Source organism: Megalobrama amblycephala, linkage group LG23 (assembly GCF_018812025.1).
Source record: "Megalobrama amblycephala isolate DHTTF-2021 linkage group LG23, ASM1881202v1, whole genome shotgun sequence".
In the NCBI taxonomy this organism is placed as follows: domain Eukaryota; kingdom Metazoa; phylum Chordata; class Actinopteri; order Cypriniformes; family Xenocyprididae; genus Megalobrama; species Megalobrama amblycephala.
In genome coordinates, this window is record NC_063066.1 from 6,003,476 (window position 1) to 6,027,225 (window position 23,750).

The following is a 23,750-nucleotide window of genomic DNA, read 5'->3' on the forward strand; positions in this document are numbered from 1 at the left end:
TTGCCTCAATATATGTACCAACTTGCACCAACCTGATAATTAAAATTATACTTGTCCTAAGAATACAGTTCAACCTTTTAGTTTAAATTTGTTTTCAATCCACATTCACGTGCTTTATCGCTGGGTTAAACCTGTGTGTCACTCAAACAGTAGGTGGGCTGGACTAAAATCATAAGGGTCCACTCCCTACTACACCGTTACACCCGCCCTCTTCTCCAGTGAAGAACTCCACAGCCCTAGCCCAAACTCTGCCATTCTCCATAGCCCGGAGTTACAAGCACACTGAGGAAAGAAAATAGCACGAAAGTGAGAGGAAGAGAGAGAGAGAGAGAAAGAGACAAGCAACTGACAAAACAAGAAAATTATAAAGCGAGTTTTCAAGCCTCGAGAAAGAGTGAGAGTACACGAATACGTCAAAGTTTAGTTTGAAAAAAGCTGGTGGAAAACTTTTCTGGGCTGTGGCAGAAAGTTGTGGACCGCGGAGGATGCCAGAGCAAATGTGTTGAAAGCACCAGGTAAGTTTGTGTCTCCTGAGGTTAATGAGTTATGCAGGTCTGGTGTGCGACGCTCACGTTGTTTTCCATAGACTGTCTCGGAACTTATATTATATTCATAACAATGTCTAATAACGCTTTATATTTGCTTATTTAGTTCTAAGAAGGTCTATTACATGTCAAAAAATCTTAAACTTATCATCTGTATTGTTGAACATGAAGAGGGTGGGTGTGTATCTGCTCAATTGTCATCTGTTGCGCACGTTTTTCCCCAACAATACTAAAGTTTGCTATTGTTCAGAATTCAGCGTTTAGTTTGTTAAACTAGACCTTCTAAATCACTCAAAAGAAAAGGGATTAATAATTAAGGCAAATTTTGTGGGTTTTTGCATGTCATGCAAAAGATACACCCAAGTTAAAAGAGTGCAACGTGGATACGAAGGTTGTGTCTGACTGACTTTGGTTGCATGACTTTGCCCACGCTGTAAAATAAAGAAATACATTTAGTTTAAAAGAAAGCTATTTACTCTATTATTATTATTATTAGCTTGTTATTTTGTGTGTATGTGTATACAGTGATATAAAGTCTTATATACACACTTCCATAGATTTTTATCTTTTCTCTTGAAATGGTTATCCTGCCATACCAAATCTGGTCATAGCTCAAGATTTTTGGTCAACGTCAGCACATATTCTGCACTGTGGGTGATGTGTTTTCTCTTATTTTTCTGCTCATTTTTATTTTATTTATTTTTTTGATGCAGAGTTTTAATTTTGAAACATTCTTAATATCCTTAAATAAATTTAGTTTGGGAATTGTGTCCTATTTTGCCTTGATTTTCTTAACCTGGAGCCCTGTCCAGGGTGTGGGTAGTGAGTAAGAGGGGTGAAGGGAGGAGGGGGTAATGGAATGTAGTGGTTTGGAAAGACTTACTAATTGAAACCAGGTTTGAAGCACAGAGGGGGAAAGTAAGGCTTGCTATGGAGAAGAAAGAATAAGGTGTTTTATTCATGCCTGACTGTGGCATGAGTTTAGTTATGGAGCTGTTTTGCAGTAGGATCACTGAAGGTTTGTATTTAGAACAAAATAAGAGAATAAAGGGAATAGATAAAAGTGAGTGAGATAGACAGTGTTGCGGATAAGTGCTGAGAATTTCGAGATATGAAGTGATGACATCCAAAAAAGTTATCTTGCACTTTATCTGATTTAAGATATCTTTTAAAAATGTTCACAAGCAGATTTTTCACGTTTGGAACATTTGGAGCCCATCCCCCTTCTCTGCCACACCCAAAGCTTTCTTCTGTTTTGTCAGAACAGATGACTCCATAGCAGACTAAAGCAGTCAAACAGTAATACTGTACAATAATAAAGCTGTACTAAAGTAACTTAATTGAAATGATCATTTTAGTCCTTTTTTTTTTTTTTTTTTATAAACTAGAAAAATTTGGCTGTGCAATGGTATGTTTTTGGAGTCCGGTGTTGTGGTTGCTTCAATCTATTTCAACCTTGGTTGTATTTGAAGGTTGCAAAGTGTTTAGTTTAAAACAGAACATGGAGCTTCTTGCTTATCTTGAATGATATTGGATTTAAATGTTGAATAGAAACAATGTTTGGGGTCTGTGTGTCTTTATCTGATGCGTGATTGTCCTCGAGGTTTACAATGGAGGCACAACTTTCTCCTCCTCTGTGTTGATAGGTCAGATTAGGGTGTGCTTCACAGGACCTTCTATTCCAGTGTGAAAACGGAAAGAGTCTGGACTTGTGCACACTTCCTTTGTCGTTTCCTTAAAGGCTTGTCGAGGACTTGCTATGGAAACGCCAAGGGAGGAGTGGCAGGCTTCGTAACTGAGCGTTTCATTCTCTGTTTGTTTGTTTTCTCACATCTTGAATCTTCATTTATTATTTTTCTTTTTCAAAAGGGTAAAGAAGTCAACTCTCCGTGAATTTGTTGATTGTCCGTCACAGATATGTTGTTGCTTTCGTAGATAATACCTTACAGGATGCAGGGATCATTTGAAGAGTTTTGAAGTATGAAGTCTGAGCTGTTGCATTATCTTGGTACACGTCTTCCTGTTCAGACAGACCCTGGAATTATCATCATTCCATGGTTGAGAAATACTGGCTTGAAGCTAAAACAAAGTTGGACAATACATTATGGCTTTGCCAATATGGATGTGAGTCAGAGTCAGGCATTCATATTTCATCATTTTTCATATTGACTGAGTAACACATAGTCTTGAGCAACATATACCTTAATCAAAGGCAGATTTGCAAGTTTTACATGAAGTTGTTTAGCCGGTATGTAGTTTTTTTTAGTGTTAAAAGGTTCATCTTTGTATATATATATATATATATATATATATATATATATATATATATATATATATATATATATATATATATATATATATATATATATATATATATATATATATATATATATATATATATATATATATACACACACAGTACAGTTTTATTATTATTAATGTAACATTTGGTGTTTCCAATTGATCCCATTTACTGCCTTAATATTTTTTTTAAATACTTATTATTGTAGTCTCTGAATTGCTTAACACAATGTTAAAATTAATATTATATTATAATTAATTTTATAATTGTCATTTCGGACATCATTCTTTTTGTATGTGTAACTGCGACACATGATAGACTTGACTTCCATTGTACTTCTGCAATGCCGTTGGATTGCTAGATTACATTTGCTGTTGTGCTTGAAATAGAAGATACGGACTGCATTTGATTAAGGTTTAGGATCGCATGACAGTAAGATGGTTTGTTTATAGTTTATAAGCTTCAATTTCCAAGGCTGTTCATTTTGGTCTGACATTAATGCTTCAATTATGTGTGAGTCCTCTTCTTTTCAGAAACAGATACTTTTAGAAATGGTGTGCTTCATACGCACAAACCGTAATTTACTGGGGCAACAAGTAAATGGGTTATATTGTATCCAAGGTGAAATGCATGCAATGCATGCATTAACTTGCATGACATGTAGCAATTATTTCCTGGTAGCCACACCGGTCAATGCTGTATGACATAATGGATTAAATGTGGATTTTGGTTTGTGCGTTTTAATTGAACAAGTACAAATTATTGCAAGTGTGTTTACTGCTAACTAGTACCTATAGTTGAAGGGCACTGTTTATTTTGTTCAGGTGATATTCTTTCAGAATTTAATTACAATATGCTTCAAGTATGTTTCAAGTAAATGACCAAATAATATTCCATATCAATGAATGACAGCAAAGATATAACACTACATATATTTTCTTGGCTCCCAGTGACTGACGTAAGAGCTGCTTGTGACGATACTTACCTTGTTTCAAAGTTGCGTGCTTATTTGGAAAAAGTAATTTATATGACAAATTACACACTGATGCCATATTTTAATAGTTCTACTACATTCGAATGTATTCTTAAGGTGATTCAGTGATCTGCATTTATTGACGTAGACTCAAACGTTTGACTGCAGCTCGAACTACATCACACTATTTCAGTAATGTAGCTATGCACATCTACTTGTTTACAACAGCACAAGGAGACAGGCTGCAGAGGTTAGATCATACTAGGTACAGTTTACATGAGGTTGTTTCCAGATGAATTGTAGATAAGCAAAGGTTTTTTTTATTTGGATGCTTCAAACCACATGCCTTTTCACTTCTACAAAATGCTTGGCCATTGCTGTTTCAGACCTAACTATTAAGCCATCTGATGGTGATTGAAATATAATGCACCCTGAGCTGGTAAGAGAACCACCATCCCATCAGTCATCACCATGTATTTGATTGCTGACTCATATCCTTTGACTCAGTTTGAAAAGCCTTGTTAACAGGATAAACAAACAAGTCAGGTATAGACAAAAAAACATGACTCAATGTAAGTATTGACAGCCTTTAGCTAATATACATGTATCTGAATTGTTAATGTTTCTCTAACGTTTCAGCAATCAACATATATTTAGTGTAATTCTCTACAACACTTTTTAAAAAAAAATTTTTTTACGGCTTTATCTTTTTGTCTTCTATTCGTTCCTCTAAATAGCTGATATTTTCACAATAAGATTGAAAGCGTACGTCTTTGCACGAGAGTTTGGCCACTTTGTGGTTTTGAATCGAGTCCATGTGGAAGTAAAAGTGGAAGTTTTAACCAAATCGTAGTTATCCCTATTTATGTATGAGCTCTTGCTTTATGTCAGAATTGTCTGCCTCTTGCAAAAAAAAAAAAAAGAAAAAGAAAATGATGAGCATTTAATAGAGAAATATGACTTACACTAGTGACATTAAAAAGTAACCTGTAATTTGCTTTGGAAAAACATGTCTGCTAAAGGGCGAGTAACCAAGCATCCCCTGTAAGCAAAGCCAAAGACCATAATTTATGTTTGCATTGTGTAATGGCTGACTGTATGTGTGTGTGTCTCTTATTAAACATTACAACACTTTAATGGAAAAAGTGTGGCATTAAACGCTTGCAGTGGCTTTTCTATAATTAGTGGTCTGGTTGTTTGCCCAACAATTCTATCACTTATCTAACCCTCAGCATTGCTGAACCTTTACAAATGTGAGCCATTGCACAACTTTAAATCTACATTTACATTAGAGCACTAAGACATTTTAAACCATGCAAACAATAATTTTTATGACTTCTTTTGCTGTACATTAATCAGTGTCATATGGAAACTTGTTTTCGCTTGTAATTGCGACCTTTTTATCTCACAATTGCAAGTTTGCATTTCACAATCCGCAATTAAACTCGCAATTGCGTGATATAAAGTCAGAATTGCGTGCTATAATGTCAGAATTGCAAGATATGGTCGCAATTGTGATATTTTTCTCGCAATTGCGAGTTTTTATCATGCAATTCTTAATTTATTTCTGAATTTAATAAACTCACAATTTTTTTCTCTGAATTGATTATATCTCACAATTCTGACTTTGTAATGCAATTCCCCCCCTCACAATTGCACATTATAATTACAAATGCAATTGCAAGTTTATATCTCACAATTCTGATCTATATATATATATACACGAGTTATAAAGTCTGTCTGACTGTTTCCACCATGAAATAATAATATAAAAAAAATCTTCCATAGTATCATGAGGGGCTTCTGCTAGTCTTTTTAAATTTGGAAATCTGCTGGCTTCCTTCCTTTTAATGAAATAAGAAAAGGATCAAGTTTCCTTGCATCATCGGGTGTTAGTAAGTGGAAACTTTGAAAGAGTACCCTGTTTTTGTACCCAGCTCAGGCCCACTGGGTGAATTGAGTGGTTGGGTAGAGAGTAGGACATTGCTTTGGAGTTAGTCACTGCAGGAGAGGCTGGGCTCTCTTCCAGTTGGCCTGACGGCTCTATCAAGGAATGCGTGTGACTGGAGGCCTGGGTGGGGCTCGCAGCTCTCTGTGCGCTATGTGCGGGCTGAGAGATGGTGTGCGTGTAGTTTCTCTCTTATTGTGCGAAGGGCGTGTCCCCAGCCTTGGATTTGCTACGTTTGCCGCCTGTGTTGGGCCATAAAGTCTGCTCTTTTTAGATTTGCACAGTTGTTGCCAAACGACCTCTGCCAGATGGAAGCATTGCGGTGTCGACTAACACATCTTAGACCTGTGATTATGGTCGCGTTTTGTACTAGTACCAGTCTTTCTCATGCACGACAATACAAACTATATGTAAGGATATTTATTCTGTGCAATTGAGTGCTTGCAAAGCTAAGTGGCATTCTGTAACTCTTTTGTAAATTCAGTACGTGCAAAACTTTGTTAGTAAAAATAATTATTTTTGTAACCTGCAGTTTTGTTCGGCTAGCTCCACCTTTAGCGAGGTGACAGCAAACTTGATACAACTAAGTACAGGGCTCGTAGATGTCACCCGTTTGAGTGTACACAGCTGCTCTGCCAAATGTTGTTCTTTGCAAACAGTGTGACAGCCCTGTCCAGACTGGCCTTTATCACAGCGAGCCTATGACTATTTCAGTCACAGCTCAGAAATAACCATCCGTTAATGAAACGACAGGGTAGTGATAGGTTCTAGCAATGGTTTCCAAATAATAGACCAAGAAGTTGGAGCTGGCAAAGAGAAAGTCACGTATTTTCGTTCCTACTGATTCGACCCCTCATTTTCAAGATGTATTGTGCTAACTCCTCATCAAGTGACTGCTTTTGTAAATGTTTAGAGCAACATTTGTCCATTCTTTTTTGAACGGGACAGAGAGGTACTTTGATTATAAGTTAGGGTAAATATACTATTTTCTTAGGGCAGCTTTAAATGAACACTTTTGCTGTTAAACAGTTGTTTTCTAGCAGAGTCAATAACATTGGAATAGTACTGCGGAGAATTGATATCAGGGCAGGTCCCCGCAAGCGTGTACCTGTCTGTGCTGATTCCAGCATTTGTTTGCAGTGCTAGTGCTACATGAAGTCTTTTCTTGCTTTTCTGCTGTCGGGAAAACCTTTTCAAGTAACCACATCTGTGATCCGACTTCAGTCTTAATAAGGCTAAAAAAAAAAAAAAAAAAAGAAAGAAGATATTATTACCACTGAAACCACATTTAATTGATCTCTGTCATAGTGTTCACAGAAACGCCCATGCATCTTGTCTTGTCATGCATCATTGGTTTAAAGGCCTGAAAGACGCGTTTATGTAATGAAACAAATTCCCAACATTTCTCTAGCCTAGACCGAAAGGCTTAAAACAGATATCTCTTTGTCCTCAGCCTCCTGCATGCAGAAATTATCAAAAGGGAACGCTAAATTGGACTGGAAGCCACGGGACAGCTTCAAAGGCCATGAAGCATGAAGGACAATTTAACACTTTAAAGATTTAAATATTGTATATAAGAGCCGACGGCACTTGCATACACAAAGTCAGTAGTTTCTGTCCTTGATAATGCCTCTCTGAGTTGTGGGAGCAAGACATTTGACTTAGCCTTGATGAAAGCCTTGCATGACATTTAAACAATTGACACTTCACAGTTTTGGTTAATTAGAGAGTTAAATTATTTAAACAAATACTAAGTGGAGCAAATATTGAACTACTTGACAGAGGAGTTGTTTCCCACATGAATTGGCCATCTAAACCTTTTTATTAAATGAAATGAAAAAGGACTGATCCCCCCCTCCCCCCTTTTACATGTGTATGATAAGAGTGGATAATAACGTTTGATAATTTGGTTTCTGTGAAATTAAATGAGTGAAATGACTGCGTAGTTAAGTCTCCAGTGTCTTCGGCCATACCATGTGACTAGGCGATCAAATGGGGATTTGCACATGATGTTTGCTTTCCTGTGAGAAACTTACATGAACTTTATTTTGCTTGTGGCAAGTGACAGTTTCATGGCATTGGCATGGTTACTATGAATGGCTTGCTGCATCTCACGTTAACAGTCATCTAGAATTACTTCCTGACATCAGACGTTGCAAACAAAGGCCTAGGTGACAGTATGAGAATTTAACTCGCTCATATATGTTTTTAATTTTAGACAACCGAAATGGTCATTTAATTAATTAAACAGTAAAATCTGAGAACGAAATGCAATTTTGTTTTTTCTGTTGCTGCTCAAACAGATTCCCAGTGTTCAGAGCACAGGGTGGATATACAGTCATGTGAGGATGAGTTTATTTTGAGGGAGTGATGTTGGTAATTTTATTTAACAATAGCTACTTATCAATCTTGATATTTAAACACAAAACTAATTGTGTGTTTCAGCACAGTAGACAAAAACTAGTCAGACAATTATTTAACAGAGAAAAAGTTTAAGCTTGCGCATACACGTGTAAGCTCCTGTCTTTGGTACTTGCGAAGGAGAACACCCTGTGTTGTGTGCTCATATTGTAACTGTTTCAGTCACTGTCGCCCTCTTAGGGCAAACCAAAGTATAAAACCAACTAGGGTGGGGCTGCATTTTTGAAGGAAAAGGGAAATAAAATCTGCCTGATTCACTAACTCAAGGTCTCAAACCATGCAAACAAAACTGTTTATATTAAGAGCTGTTCACTTTAAAAGATAACAGAGTGGTGCTTGAGTTTGATTCCTTTTTCCACTGAATGTACATTTTGTAATTGACCGTTTTGTCATCTGACTGTGTGATGCATGGAAATATTGGCTTGGAAATATTACATCTGATTTCCCACTGCTTTCTTTCAGAATATAAAGGAAGACGAGAGAGACATTTTTCAAGTTTTTATTTTATCAATTTGTGTGGAATGTTAATGTTACATTGACTTATTGCAGTGCATTCAAACCTGTTAAACCTTTCTAACATGATTTACGTGAACTCATTGTAGGCACGTTAGTTGTTAATAACTAAAGCAACGCAACTTTTAGACCTTGCACTCGTTTTAATGTAAATTATAAATTCCACCTTAAGGGTTGCACAAGCTTACCTACTGTGGCAAGTCAACATTGAGAAGTATGACACTCCTCATGTATAATTCTCTCAAAGTACTGTAGTCAGACCAGCCATTTCCCTTTGCCACAGTCTAGCTTGTCAAGACACTGTTTTTTCTCAATGCTGCAAAGATGCTTGCTTGAAACAACATATTTGATTATATCTTAATGAATGGAAGAAAAAAAAAATATCAACTGTGAATATCCATGTTCATTTGTTCAGGTGTCTTTATTGTGAATGTTCCTAGTGAAGTCAGATCTTCTCAGGAGGTACTCTGAGTTTAAAGTGTGGTAGCTTATATGTGTATAAAACATCAGCTATAAGACCAACCATAAGCTTCTGAATGAAAACATAAGCTGTAACGCCTTTTTTTTGTGCCTTTATTCATATTCATGAGCCAGGTTATTTCTTTTCAGATCTTAGTACATGTTTAAAACAGTAAAATCGAATGGTTTCCTTTTCGTTTGTTTTGTTTTAATGTCTAGTAAGTCGCTCTTTGTTGCTCTTGCTCAAAGTTTGGTCTGCTTAAAAGGTCCTCATTACAACTCAGCACTTCACAAAGATGTGTTCTGTTTCATTGCTGAGGTCTTATGATTGCACAAACACTTGAGGTATTATGAAGTATCTGCTTACATGGATCATAGCAGGTCATTTGATTTTGGGTAAGCTCCAAATGGATACACTCCAAATAATGCTCTGGTAGTGTCATGGTTTATACTCTTGTGAAAGCCAAAGGATGTCTCTCATCTCACACTGGTTTAGTGCACGTTGTGTGCCGCTGTTGCCTTTAATTGTTCCATATTTCAGTCATGATGTGCCTTTTTTCCCCACTCACAGAGTTTGCTCCTCTGGAGATGCATTACGAGAAATCTGTCAGAGCTGTGAGAAAAATTGCTGTGCAAATAGCACTGTAGATCATATAGTTTAAAAAAAAAAAAAAAAGAGTAAAGGAAGTGGAACATGTATGCATTGGTGGTACAAGATTGTTGATAGAGCGTGCAGGGTGTGGCATCATGTTAAGAGGCAGAACATCTAACAGGCTGGGAGTGAAATAATAAGCTTTTGCAGCGCTTGCTAGGGAGTTCTTGAGTACACAGCACTGTAGGTTTTCCCCTTCTCCTTTTATAAATACTGGCTCTAGCCAACAATAATAAGGATTTTTTTTTTTTTTTTATGGCTTCCATGTCTCATGTTTTGCATTTCACCAACTGTGGACTTTGTTTTACTGAAATTGCATGCAATTGCATGCAGTTTTGATATCTATAAAATGCAAAATATTGTGTCGCATGTGTGATGACAAATCCGTTTTAATAAAGCATTTAGAACAGCCTGTGACAGTCACATAAACAAATCTAATGTGAAAAGCCTAATTTTTCATTGCATGGCACAGTGTTGTCTTTTCTCTTCAGTGCTGTTTATAATATTGACACTGTCTATCCCCTTAAAGGGTTAGTTCACCCAAAAATGAAAATTCTTTCATTAATTACTCACCCTCACGCCGTTTCACACCCGTAAGGCCTTCGTTAATCTTCGGAACACAAATTAAGATATTTTTGTTGAAATCCGATGGCTCCGTGAGGCTTTCATAGGGAGCAATGACATTTCCTCTCTCAAGATCCATAAAGGTACTAAAAACATATTTAAATTGGTTCATGTGAGTACAGTGGTTCAATATTAATATTATAAAGTGACGAGAATATTTTTGGTGCGCCAAAAAAAACAAAATAACGACTTATATAGTGATGGCCGATTTCAAAACACTGCTTCAGGAAGCTTCGGAGCGTTATGAGTCAGTGTATCGAATCATGATTCAGATCGTGTGTCAAACTGCCAAACTGCTGAAATCACGTGACTTTGGCGCTCCAAACAGCAGATTCGATACACTGATTCATTTATGCTCCAATGCTTCCTGAAGCAGTGTTTTGAAATCGGCCATCAAAAAGAGAAGCCTGATTTACTCTCTCAAATGTTCTGCTCCGTCTTGTCCTGTCTGGAGAACAATGGTCAACATGGACTTGAAACCAGGCCTCTTTCTCCCCAGTAGAAATCATATTTAGTGAGAGGGCAAATGTTATTTATAATTTAGAGGGAAGGGAATGTTCTCATCATAGAAAGTAAACAGAATTTCTCTGGTCCATTATGATGAATCTTTTTTCTTAGTGCCTATTCCCAGAAGAGAGACTGTAAAATGTAAAAACGTATATCTTCTGAAGGTGTATTGTCAGCATTTAGAATTACTTGTATATAGGTGAACTTAAAACTAATACAGACACAGACTAAAAGCAACAATTTAAACAGATTTTATTTTTTCTTTTAATTCTTGAATAACCATAAACTTTTGCAGTTACTCGACCGTTGTTGAAACAGTTAATAGAAGATTTCAATGTATCTATCATTGCTTAGTTTCACGAATAGTTGAGATTTGCACACTAGCCTTCAATACTTCTCAGCACTGTATTCACATATTTTATTTTGAGTGTGTACATTCCTTTGGTAATCCACTAAGGTCAGGGTCAGGCTTTTTTCAGAAGTGGGTATACTTACTATTTTCAAGGAAGCATTCAGATTACTTTAATAACTCTCATAGATCCCACCAAATTCTTGATCACATGAGACAAAAGGTCTTTCCATTTCAGTCTACAGATTGACTTTGGTTGTGATTATGTTTTGGTACAACAATTAGTTTTTTTTTTTTTTTTTTCAAATATACTTTTATTTTTTATTTTTTTAGCATGCACCCAGTTTCTCATTATTTCCTCACATCCTAGTTCACACTACTGTATGTTATGTTTTTTTTTTTTTTATGTTTATATTATGTCACTGCTATTACACACAGTTATCCTGAGATCATACAAGAAAATAAATTCAGTGCCACGGTATTAAGGTCTAAAAATTTTGATGTTTATTTTTGTTTTTTCTTTGTCACTGGCAAGTGTTTTTTATAATTAAAATAAACTAGAACTTCATTTGCAAATGTTTAGTGAAATATGCATGTAGGTGTTTTCATATCCAAGAGGTCCTGTGTAATTGTAGGGTGGATGATTGTGAGGGGGTGATATCTCTGAAACAAAGAACTATTTGTTTTGAAAGCTGGAATGGCAGGCCCACATGTCAGCTAAATAACTCCATATTAAGCAATGATTATCAAGTAAAAACCTCCCAGCTCTGCAAGCTACTGTTTGATATTCATTTTAAGGATATCAGATGGTTTTTGTATATGTTTAAGCTGGTATACTAAACTGAGCTTAATACATTTATTGGTTTCACAGACAAGGCTTAAGCAAGTCCTAGACTAAAATGCATGTTTGAGCTGTTTTAACTGAAAGTAACTTGCACTGACATATCTTAAAATATGTCAGAGCCATGGTTTTGTCTCAAGATGCACACCAGTAATGTGTTTTTTTTTTTTTTTTTTCTAGAGTACATCTATAAAAGCTACTTAAATACCCTAATTAAACTAAGGCCTAAGTTTAAGCCCTGTCTGTGAAACCGGGCCTTAGTGACTGTAGCTTTTGGATAATTTGGAATACGTAAGAAGTTATTGCTCTTGTTGTAAAGTGTTTTCTATGCAGTTTAGCACTTTGTATCGATGCTGAAGAAAGACATGGGAGACTGTTCAAACTAGAAGGATGTGCTGAGTTCCCAAAGAGAAATCATGCTTGTTTACTTAAATTTTTTGTTGGAGATTGTATTGCCATCTAGTGGTCACAGCTTGATCCTCATTTACAGTTGTTCAATAAGATTAAAATATATGAACATAATCTCATAAACCTATCTGTAAAAACTTAAATTCATGACACTAACTTTTTTTTTTTTTTTTTTTTTTTTTGTATTAAGGAAAGAATAAGTGCTGACACGGTCCACACTAGGGGACAGGTGAAGAAGCAACACATTTAAAGGTATGCTGAATAAACGGATACGTGTTATAGCTATGTGATGTTAATAGCTACATGTAATTTACAGCATAACATTGCAAACATTGTCAATTACTGAAAATCCTTTTGTAAATTTTATATGACATTTTTAAGATAATTGCTTTTGCTCACTTGTAACTCAATCAAACCTTCACATTAGGCAACACAGACCTAGTATATTTGGAATTGTATTATAACAGCTCTTCTCTGTTTCATTGTAATGTTTTCTCATTTTATTTATTAAATTTTTTTTAAAGATGGCTGACGAGCAGGACACAAGGGAAGTGCTTTTCCCACAGTGGATGGGCGCTGATAAGCATGGGCTCACCATAGAACAAAAAGGTCAAGGAGAGATTTTTGTCAAAGAGGTGAAAGAAGAGTCCCCTGCTGCTCATACTGGGAAAGTACATGAAGGTATGTAGTTAAAATAAACCTGCATTTTCTGATGTAATGTGCAAACATTTAAAAAACATTGTTTTCTAATATTTCTAGAATGTTTGATTCTTAGAGCAACATTTGAGCAGCATTTCCTTTTTTGGTGTTTGGCTATTATCTATGAGTGAATGCTCTTGTAGTTCTTCAAAATATAATTTACATATTGTTTAGTTTGAACTTTCCATGTACTGCCCTTTGTTACAGGTGACCAAATTGTTGGGGCCACCATTTACTTTGACAACATGAGCTCAGAAGAAACAGCTGAGCTTCTGAAGACTCTAAACCGACATAAGGTTGGACTAAAATTGCAAAACAAGACTGGAGACAAGTCACCTTGCCGCTCTCCAATGGGGACATTGTCCTGGGAAGGACGTGGAGGGTTAGGAGGCTCTAGTTCAGACATTCTCCTGGTAAGGTGACCTCAGTTGTTGGTCCATGTGTTATATGGGACCAGCACCATGACTATCTAAACCATAGATTTTATTAATTTCAAATGTTGTGATTCAGCCTTGGTACACATTTTATTAGAACAAACTTTGCTAGAGTGTGTCAACTGATTTTTAGTATGGTCAGTATTTCCACATTTAACTAATTTAACTTATTTATTTTTGTATATTTATTTCATACATGTAAACACAGACATGGAATATCATACTAATTTGAAACTTCTTTTCCTTTAGAGTGGAGATGACGAAGACTACAAAAGAATCTACACTAAGAAGATTAAACCAAGACTGAAGTCTGAGGATCTTGCTGAGGGTGTTGATGTGCGCACAGAACGCCACAGCAGCACAAGTAGTGATGGTTGCACCGTTACTACAATCACTCGGAGAATAACTACCTACACTGTGGACATGCCGGGGGGGACTAGTCAGCAGATTGATTACTCAAGCCCTGAGTTCAAAATGCAAGTCTTGCAGCATGAGCAGTCGGAGGGGGATTCTTCTCAAATCAGATTACCACATAGTAGCTTTGTTAGCAGTGCACACGGAGGTATAAAAATGGGTGACACATCTCTTGGTGGGCCCCATATCACTGGCTCCTCTGTGAAGCACTGTAGCACAGGATCTATCACAGCAACAAGTGAATTAGATGGTAGTGGGAGAGAGATTACAATTAATGTGTCAGACACTGGACTGTCAGGGGGAAAAGAACAGAGGGTGATAGAACGTTTTGGAAGGACTGAAATTTCTACAGGCAGGAGTGATCTCTCTGGCAAAGTAACCATGGGGTTAGACAAAGATGTGGGAAATGTTTCTTCTCCAATGGAAGCTGGTTCTAAAGCATCAAGTAAGATAAAAGAAACTGGGTTTGCTACAGTTAAGGGCCCTGTTCTGGACACTTGTGTTTCAGGGTTTTCCATTAGTGGAGATACAGGGGGCAGTATTGGCACAGAATCTTTGTCTGAAGCCCTTAATGATGGGTCTGATGATAAAACTAAATTGTCTAAATTTACCATAGATGTTCAAAGGCCCAAGGTAAATATTAAACATCCTAAAGCTGAAATCAGCCAGGGTTCAGATTTTTCCATCCCAGATGTTGAAGGTAAAGTCAAGTTAGCAAAAGTGGAAACTAGTGGATCAGTTGTTCATGCGGAGGAAATTGGTGGTGAACTCATGATACCCCATGTGAAAGATCCAAAATTTGGAACTAAACAGTTTACTGTAGAAGGTCCTAATGTAGAAGTGATTTATAACAATCAAAATCTTAAAGATGTTAGTCAAAGAGGTTTTAGCATAACTGGCAATCAGGATCTGTCAGCTTCATCGTTTAGAGTGAAAGGCACTAATTTGGAGGGCTCCAATTTGGGTACTGATGTAAAACTGCCATCATTTGGACTTGAAGGTCCAAAGTTTCAGGTACCTGATACAGTAGGAAGTCTCCCTGAAGCTAATGTTAAAGTTACACACTCAGACATCAGGGGTCCAGAGCTTCACACTGAAGGACATGAGATTAAAGTCAAAGATGCCAAATTTAACATGCCATCAATCTCTGGTCAGGGAACGTATATGCCACATGTGGACTTAAACCTGAAAGGACAAAAAGTGAAAGGAGATGTTAACGTGTCCATTCCAAAAGTTGAAGGGAATGTTACGTCACCAAAAGTTGAAATCAAAGAATCAGATCTTGAGGGTAATAAGGGTGAATTTACTGTTTCAAAGATAAAAATGCCCTCATTTGGAATGAAATTTTCAGAAGAGAAGGGTGTGGATATCAAGACTCCAGAGTTTAACATTGAGGGATCTGATGGAAAAGTTAAAGACAGCAGTGTCAAGATAACATCAATCTCTGGTCCAAAGATTACTGTACCTGATGTGGACTTAAACTTGAAAGGGCCAACACTGAAAGGTGATGTCAACATGTCCACTCCAAAAGTGAAAGGAGACATTACAACACCGAAAGTTGAAGTTGAAGGCCCTGGCATTGAGGATTTTGAGGGTGGTTTTAAGCTACCAAAAATCAAGATGCCCTCCTTTGGAATCAAAGGTCCAAAAGTAGAGGCCCCTGATGTTGACATAAATCTTCCCAAAGCCGATATTGAGGTTAAGGCCCCAGATGTGGATATTAAAGCTTCAGAGCTTGACACTGAAGGACCTGAGGGAAAGATCAAGGGCCCCAAGTTCAAGATGCCATCAATCTCCGGTCCAAAGGTTTCTATGCCAGATGTGGACTTCAACATGAAAGGCCCAAAACTTAAAGGTGATGTTGATGTGTCCGTTTCAAAAGTGGAAGGAGATATTAAAGCAACAAAAGTAGAAATTGAAGGCCCAGAACTTGAGGGTCCTGAAGGTGGTTTTAAAATCCCAAAGATCAAAATGCCATCATTCGGAATCAAGGGTCCAAAAATGGAGAGTCCAAATGTTGATGTGAAAATACCTAAAGCCGATATTGAGGTTAAAGCACCAGATGTGGATATTAAAGCTCCAGAGCTTAACATCGAAGGACCTGAGGGAAAAATCAAGGGCTCCAAATTCAAGATGCCATCAATCTCTGGTCCACAAATTTCTATGCCAGATATGGACTTCAACCTGAAAGGCCCAAAACTTAAAGGTGATGTTGATGTGTCCGTTTCAAAAGTGGAAGGAGATATTAAAGCACCAAAAGTAGAAATTGAAGGCCCAGACCTACAGGGTCCTGAGGGTGGTTTTAAGATGCCAAAGATGAAAATGCCATCATTCGGATTCAAGGGTCCAAAAATGGAGGGTCCAGATGTTGATGTGAAACTCCATAAAGCCGATATTGAGGTTAAGGCACCAGATGTGGATATCAAAGCCTCAGAGCTGGACATTGAAGGACCTGACGGAAAAATCAAGGGCTCCAAATTCAAGATGCCATCAATCTCTGGTCCAAAGATTTCTATGCCAGATGTTGACTTCAACCTGAAAGGACCAAAATTGAAAGGTGATGTTGATGTGTCCATTCCTAAAGTGGAAGGAGATATTAAAGCACCAAAAGTTGAAATTGAAGGCCCAGACCTTGAGGGTCCTGAGGGTGGTTTTAAGATGCCAAAGATCAAAATGCCATCGTTTGGATTTAAAGGTCCTAAAATGGAGGGCCCAGATGTTGACATCGATCTCCCAAAAGCAGATGTTGATGTTAAAGGACCTGAAATTGACATCAAAGCTCCTGATCTTGACATTGAGGGACCTGAGGGGAAAATCAAAGGTCCCAAGTTCAAAATGCCTTCCATATCTGGTCCAAAGATCTCAATGCCAGATGTTGACTTCAACCTGAAAGGTCCCAAACTGAAAGGCGATGTTGATGTGTCCATTCCTAAAGTGGAAGGAGAAATTAAAGCACCAAAAGTTGAAATTGAAGGCCCAGACCTCGAGGGTCCTGAGGGTGGTTTTAAGATGCCAAAGATCAAAATGCCATCATTTGGATTCAAGGGTCCCAAAGTGGAGGGTCCAGATGTTGATGTGAAAATTCCTAAAGGAGATATTGAAGTTAAGGCACCAGATGTGGATATTAATGCTCCAGAGCTTGACATTGAAGGACCTGAAGGAAAGATCAAGGGCCCCAAATTCAAGATGCCATCAATCTCTGGTCCAAAAATTTCCATGCCAGATGTTGACTTCAACCACAAAGGGCCAAAACTGAAAGGTGATGTTGGTGTATCAGTTCCAAAAGTTAAAGGAGACATTAAAGCATCAGAAGTAGATATCAAGGGCCCTGAGCTTGACATTGAGGGACCTGAGGGAAAAATCAAGGGCCCCAAATTAAAGATGCCATCTATCTCTGGTCCAAAGATTTCTATGCCAGATGTTGACTTCAACCTGAAAGGACCAAAATTGAAAGGTGATGTTGATGTGTCCATTCCTAAAGTGGAAGGAGATATTAAAGCACCAAAAGTTGAAATTGAAGGCCCAGACCTTGAGGGTCATGAGGGTGGTTTTAAGATGCCAAAGATCAAAATGCCATCGTTTGGATTTAAAGGTCCTAAAATGGAGGGCCCAGATGTTGACATTGATCTCCCAAAAGGAGATGTTGATGTTAAAGGACCTGAAATTGACATCAAAGCTCCTGATCTTGACATTGAGGGACCTGAGGGGAAAATCAAAGGTCCCAAGTTCAAAATGCCTTCCATATCTGGTCCAAAGATCTCAATGCCAGATGTTGACTTCAACCTGAAAGGCCCCAAACTGAAAGGCGATGTTGATGTGTCAATTCCAAAAGTGGAAGGAGAAATTAAAGCACCAAAAGTTGAAATTGAAGGCCCAGATCTTGAGGGTCCTGAGGGTGGTTTTAAGATGCCAAAGATCAAAATGCCATCATTTGGACTTAAAGGTCCTAAAATGGAGGGCCCAGATGTTGACATCAATCTCCCAAAAGCAGATGTTGATGTTAAAGGACCTGAAATTGACATCAAAGCTCCTGATCTTGACATTGAAGGACCTGAGGGCAAAATCAAAGGTCCCAAGTTCAAAATGCCTTCCATATCTGGTCCAAAGATCTCTATGCCAGATGTTGACTTCAACCTGAAAGGTCCCAAACTCAAAGGTGATGTTGATGTTTCCATTCCCAAATTGGAAGGAGATATTAAAGCACCAAAAGTGGAAATTGAAGGCCCAGACCTTGAGGGCCCTGAGGGTGGTTTTAAGATGCCGAAGTTCAAAATGCCATCATTCGGACTCAAGGGTCCAAAAGTGGAAGGTCCAGATGTTGATGTGAAAATCCCTAAAGGTGATGTTGAGGTTAAGGCACCAGATGTGGATATTAAAGCTCCAGAGCTTGACATCGAAGGACCTGAGGGAAAAATCAAGGGCCCCAAATTCAAGATGCCATCTCTCTCTGGCCCAAAGATTTCTATGCCAGATGTTGACTTCAACCTGAAAGGTCCAAAACTCAAGGGTGATGTTGATGTATCTGTTCCAAAAGTGGAAGGAGATATTAAAGCACCAAAAGTGGAAATTGAAGGCCCAGACCTTGAGGGTCCTGAGGGTGGTTTTAAGATGCCAAAGATCAAAATGCCATCATTTGGACTCAAAGGTCCAAAAGTGGAGGGTCCAGATGTTGACATCAATCTCCCCAAAGCGGATGTTAAAGGACCTGAAATTGACATCAAAACTCCTGATCTTGACATTGAAGGACCTGATGGGAAAATCAAGGGCTCTAAATTCAAGATGCCATCTATCTCCGGTCCAAAGATCTCTATGCCAGATGTTGACTTCAACCTGAAAGGTCCAAAACTAAAAGGTGATGTTGATGTGTCCATTCCAAAAGTTAAAGGAGATATTAAAGCACCAAAAGTGGAAGTTGAAGGCCCAGACCTTGAGGGACCTGAGGGGAAAATCAAAGGCTCCAAATTCAAGATGCCATCTATCTCTGGTCCAAAGATCTCTATGCCAGATGTTGACTTCAACCTGAAAGGTCCAAAACTAAAAGGTGATGTTGATGTGTCCGTTCCTAAAGTTAAAGGAGAGATTAAAGCACCAGAAGTAGATATCAAGGGCCCAGAGCTTGATATTGAGGGACCTGAGGGAAAAATCAAGGGCTCTAAATTCAAGATGCCATCTATCTCTGGTCCAAAGATTTCTATGCCAGATGTTGACTTCAACCTGAAAGGTCCAAAACTCAAGGGTGATGTTGATGTATCTGTTCCAAAAGTGGAAGGAGATATTAAAGCACCAAATGTGGAAATTGAAGGCCCAGACCTTGAGGGTCCTGAGGGTGGTTTTAAGATGCCAAAGATCAAAATGCCATCATTTGGACTTAAAGGTCCTAAAGTGGAAGGCCCAGATGTTGACATCAGTCTCCCAAAAGCAGATGTTAAAGGACCTGAAATTGACATAAAAACTCCTGATCTTGACATTGAAGGACCTGATGGGAAAATCAAAGGTCCCAAGTTCAAAATGCCTTCCATATCTGGTCCAAAGATCTCTATGCCAGATGTTGACTTCAACCTGAAAGGTCCAAAACTCAAAGGTGATGTGTCCATTCCAAAAGTTGAAGGAGATATTAAAGCACCAAAAGTGGAAATTGAAGGCCCAGACCTTGAGGGACCTGAGGGGAAAATCAAAGGTCCCAAGTTCAAAATGCCTTCCATATCTGGTCCAAAGATCTCTATGCCAGATGTTGACTTCAACCTGAAAGGTCCAAAACTGAAAGGTGATGTTGATGTGTCCGTTCCAAAAGTGGAAGGAGATATTAAAGCACCAAAAGTGGAAATTGAAGGCCCAGACCTTGAGGGCCCTGAAGGTGGTTTTAAGATGCCGAAGATCAAAATGCCATCATTTGGACTCAAGGGTCCAAAAGTGGAGGGTCCAGATGTTGATGTGAAAATCCCTAAAGCTGATATTGAGGTTAAGGCACCTGATGTGGATATTAAAGCTCCAGAGCTTAACATTGAAGGACCTGAGGGAAAAATCAAGGGCCCCAAATTCAAGATGCCATCTATCTCTGGCCCAAAGGTTTCTATGCCAGATGTTGACTTCAACCTGAAAGGTCCAAAACTGAAAGGTGATGTTGATGTGTCTGTTCCAAAAGTTAAAGGAGACATTAAAGGACCAGAAGTAGATATCAAGGGCCCAGAGCTTGACATTGATGGACCAGAGGGAAAAATCAAGGGATCCAAATTCAAAATGCCATCTATCTCTGGTCCAAAGATTTCTATGCCAGATGTTGACTTCAACCTGAAAGGTCCAAAACTGAAAGGTGATGTTGATGTGTCTGTTCCTAAAATGGAAGGAGATATTAAAGGACCGAAAGTGGAAATTGAAGGCCCAGACCTTGAGGGTCCTGAGGGTGGTTTTAAGATGCCAAAGTTCAAAATGCCATCTTTTGGACTGAAGGGTCCAAAAGTGGAAGGCCCAGATGTTGACATAAATCTCCCAAAAGCCGATGTTGATGTTAAAGGACCTGAAATTGACATCAAAACTCCTGATCTTGACATTGAGGGGCCTGAGGGGAAAATCAAGGGTCCCAAGTTCAAAATGCCTTCCATATCTGGTCCAAAGATCTCTATGCCAGATGTTGACTTCAACCTGAAAGGTCCCAAACTCAAAGGTGATGTTGATGTTTCCGTTCCCAAATTGGAAGGAGATATTAAAGCACCAAAAGTGGAAATTGAAGGCCCAGACCTTGAGGGACCTGAGGGGAAAATCAAGGGCTCCAAATTCAAGATGCCATCTATCTCTGGTCCAAAGATTTCTATGCCAGATGTTGACTTTAACCTGAAAGGTCCCAAAATCAAAGGTGATGTTGACGTGTCCGTTCCAAAAGTGGAAGGAGATATTAAAGCACCAAAAGTGGAAATTGAAGGCCCAGACCTTGAGGGCCCTGAAGGTGGTTTTAAGATGCCGAAGTTCAAAATGCCATCATTCGGATTCAAGGGTCCAAAAGTGGAGGGTCCAGATGTTGATGTGAAAATCCCTAAAGCTGATATTGACGTTAAGGCACCTGATGTGGATATTAAAGCTCCAGAGCTTGACATTGAAGGACCTGAGGGAAAAATCAAGGGCCCCAAATTCAAGATGCCATCTCTCTCTGGCCCAAAGATTTCAATGCCAGATGTTGACTTTAACCTGAAAAGTCCAAAACTGAAAGGTGATGTTGATGTGTCTGTTCCTAAAATGGAAGGAGATATTAAAGGACCGAAAGTTGAAATTGAAGGCCCAGACCTTGAGGGTCCTGAGGGTGGTTTTAAGATGCCAAAGATCAAAATGCCATCATTTGGACTTAAAGGTCCCAAAATGGAGGGCCCAGATGTTGACATCAATCTCCCAAAAGCGGATATTAAAGGACCTGAAATTGACATCAAAACTCCTGATCTTGACATTGAAGGACCTGATGGGAAAATCAAAGGTCCCAAGTTCAAAATGCCTTCCATATCTGGTCCAAAGATCTCTATGCCAGATGTTGACTTCAACCTAAAAGGTCCCAAACTCAAAGGTGATGTTGATGTTTCCGTTCCCAAATTGGAAGGAGATATTAAAGCACCAAAAGTGGAAATTGAAGGCCCAGACCTTGAGGGACCTGAGGGGAAAATCAAGGGCTCCAAATTCAAGATGCCATCCATCTCTGGTCCAAAGATTTCTATGCCAGATGTTGACTTCAACTTGAAAGGTCCAAAACTAAAAGGTGATGTTGATGTGTCCGTTCATAAAGTTAAAGGAGACATTAACGCACCAGAAGTAGATATCAAGGGCCCAGAGCTTGATATTGAGGGACCTGAGGGAAAAATCAAGGGCTCTAAATTCAAGATGCCATCTATCTCTGGTCCAAAGATTTCTATGCCAGATGTTGATTTCAACCTGAAAGGTCCAAAACTCAAGGGTGATGTTGATGTGTCTGTTCCAAAAGTGGAAGGAGATATTAAAGCACCAAAAGTGGAAATTGAAGGCCCTGACCTTGAGGGTCCTGAGGGTGGTTTTAAGATGCCAAAGATCAAAATGCCATCATTTGGACTCAAAGGTCCAAAAGTGGAAGGTCCAGACGTTGACATCAATCTCCCCAAAACAAATGTTAAAGGACCTGAAATTGACATCAAAACTCCTGATCTTGACATTGAAGGACCTGAGGGGAAAATCAAAGGTCCCAAGTTCAAAATGCCTTCCATATCTGGTCCAAAGATCTCAATGCCAGATGTTGACTTCAACCTGAAAGGTCCCAAACTCAAAGGTGATGTGTCCATTCCAAAAGTTGAAGGAGATATTAAAGCACCAAAAGTGGAAATTGAAGGCCCAGACCTTGAGGGACCTGAGGGGAAAATCAAGGGCTCCAAATTCAAGATGCCATCTATCTCCGGTCCAAAGATCTCTATGCCAGATGTTGACTTCAACCTGAAAGGTCCAAAACTGAAAGGTGATGTTGATGTGTCCGTTCCAAAAGTGGAAGGAGATATTAAAGCACCGAAAGTGGAAATTGAAGGCCCAGACCTTGAGGGTCCTGAGGGTGGTTTTAAGATGCCGAAGTTCAAAATGCCATCATTTGGACTCAAGGGTCCAAAAGTGGAGGGTCCAGATGTTGATGTGAAAATCCCTAAAGCTGATATTGAAGTTAAGGCACCTGATGTGGATATTAAAGCTCCAGAGCTTGACATCGAAGGACCTGAGGGAAAAATCAAGGGCCCCAAATTCAAGATGCCATCTATCTCTGGCCCAAAGGTTTCTATGCCAGATGTTGACTTCAACCTGAAAGGTCCTAAATTCAAGGGTGATGTTGATGTGTCTGTTCCAAAAGTGGAAGGAGATATTAAAGCACCAAAAGTGGAAATTGAAGGCCCAGACCTTGAGGGTCCTGAGGGTGGTTTTAAGATGCCAAAGTTCAAAATGCCATCTTTTGGAATGAAGGGTCCAAAAGTGGAAGGCCCAGATGTTGACATAAATCTCCCAAAAGCTGACATTGATGTTAAAGGACCTGGAATTGACATCAAAACTCCTGATCTTGACTTTGAGGGTCCTGAGGGGAAAATCAAAGGTCCCAAGTTCAAAATGCCTTCCATGTCTGGTCCAAAGATCTCTATGCCAGATGTTGACTTCAACCTGAAAGGTCCAAAACTGAAAGGTGATGTTGATGTGTCTGTTCCAAAAGTGGAAGGAGATATTAAAGCACCAAAAGTGGAAATTGAAGGCCCAGACCTTGAGGGTCCTGAGGGTGGTTTTAAGATGCCAAAGTTCAAAATGCCATCTTTTGGAATGAAGGGTCCAAAAGTGGAAGGCCCAGATGTTGACATAAATCTCCCAAAAGCCGACATTGATGTTAAAGGACCTGGAATTGACATCAAAACTCCTGATCTTGACATTGAGGGGCCTGAGGGGAAAATCAAAGGTCCCAAGTTCAAAATGCCTTCCATGTCTGGTCCAAAGATCTCTATGCCAGATGTTGACTTCAACCTGAAAGGTCCAAAACTGAAAGGTGATGTTGATGTGTCTGTTCCAAAAGTGGAAGGAGATATTAAAGCACCAAAAGTGGAAATTGAAGGCCCAGACCTTGAGGGTCCTGAGGGTGGTTTTAAGATGCCAAAGTTCAAAATGCCATCTTTTGGAATGAAGGGTCCAAAAGTGG

The 23,750-nt window shown here is 38.8% G+C and overlaps 1 protein-coding gene across 1 annotated transcript in view; it reads left to right on the forward strand.

Annotated features, from left to right (window-relative positions):
• The first annotated feature begins 221 nt into the window (after nt 1-221).
• Nucleotides 222-23,750, forward strand: part of ahnak (AHNAK nucleoprotein) — a 33,267-nt gene continuing 9,738 nt past the window's right edge. The window contains 5 exon segments of the mRNA XM_048177035.1: nt 222-515; nt 12,733-12,794; nt 13,067-13,223; nt 13,449-13,654; nt 13,925-23,750. Of these exon segments, the coding sequence (XP_048032992.1) occupies nt 13,067-13,223; nt 13,449-13,654; nt 13,925-23,750 (10,189 nt within the window). The 5' untranslated portion in view covers nt 222-515; nt 12,733-12,794.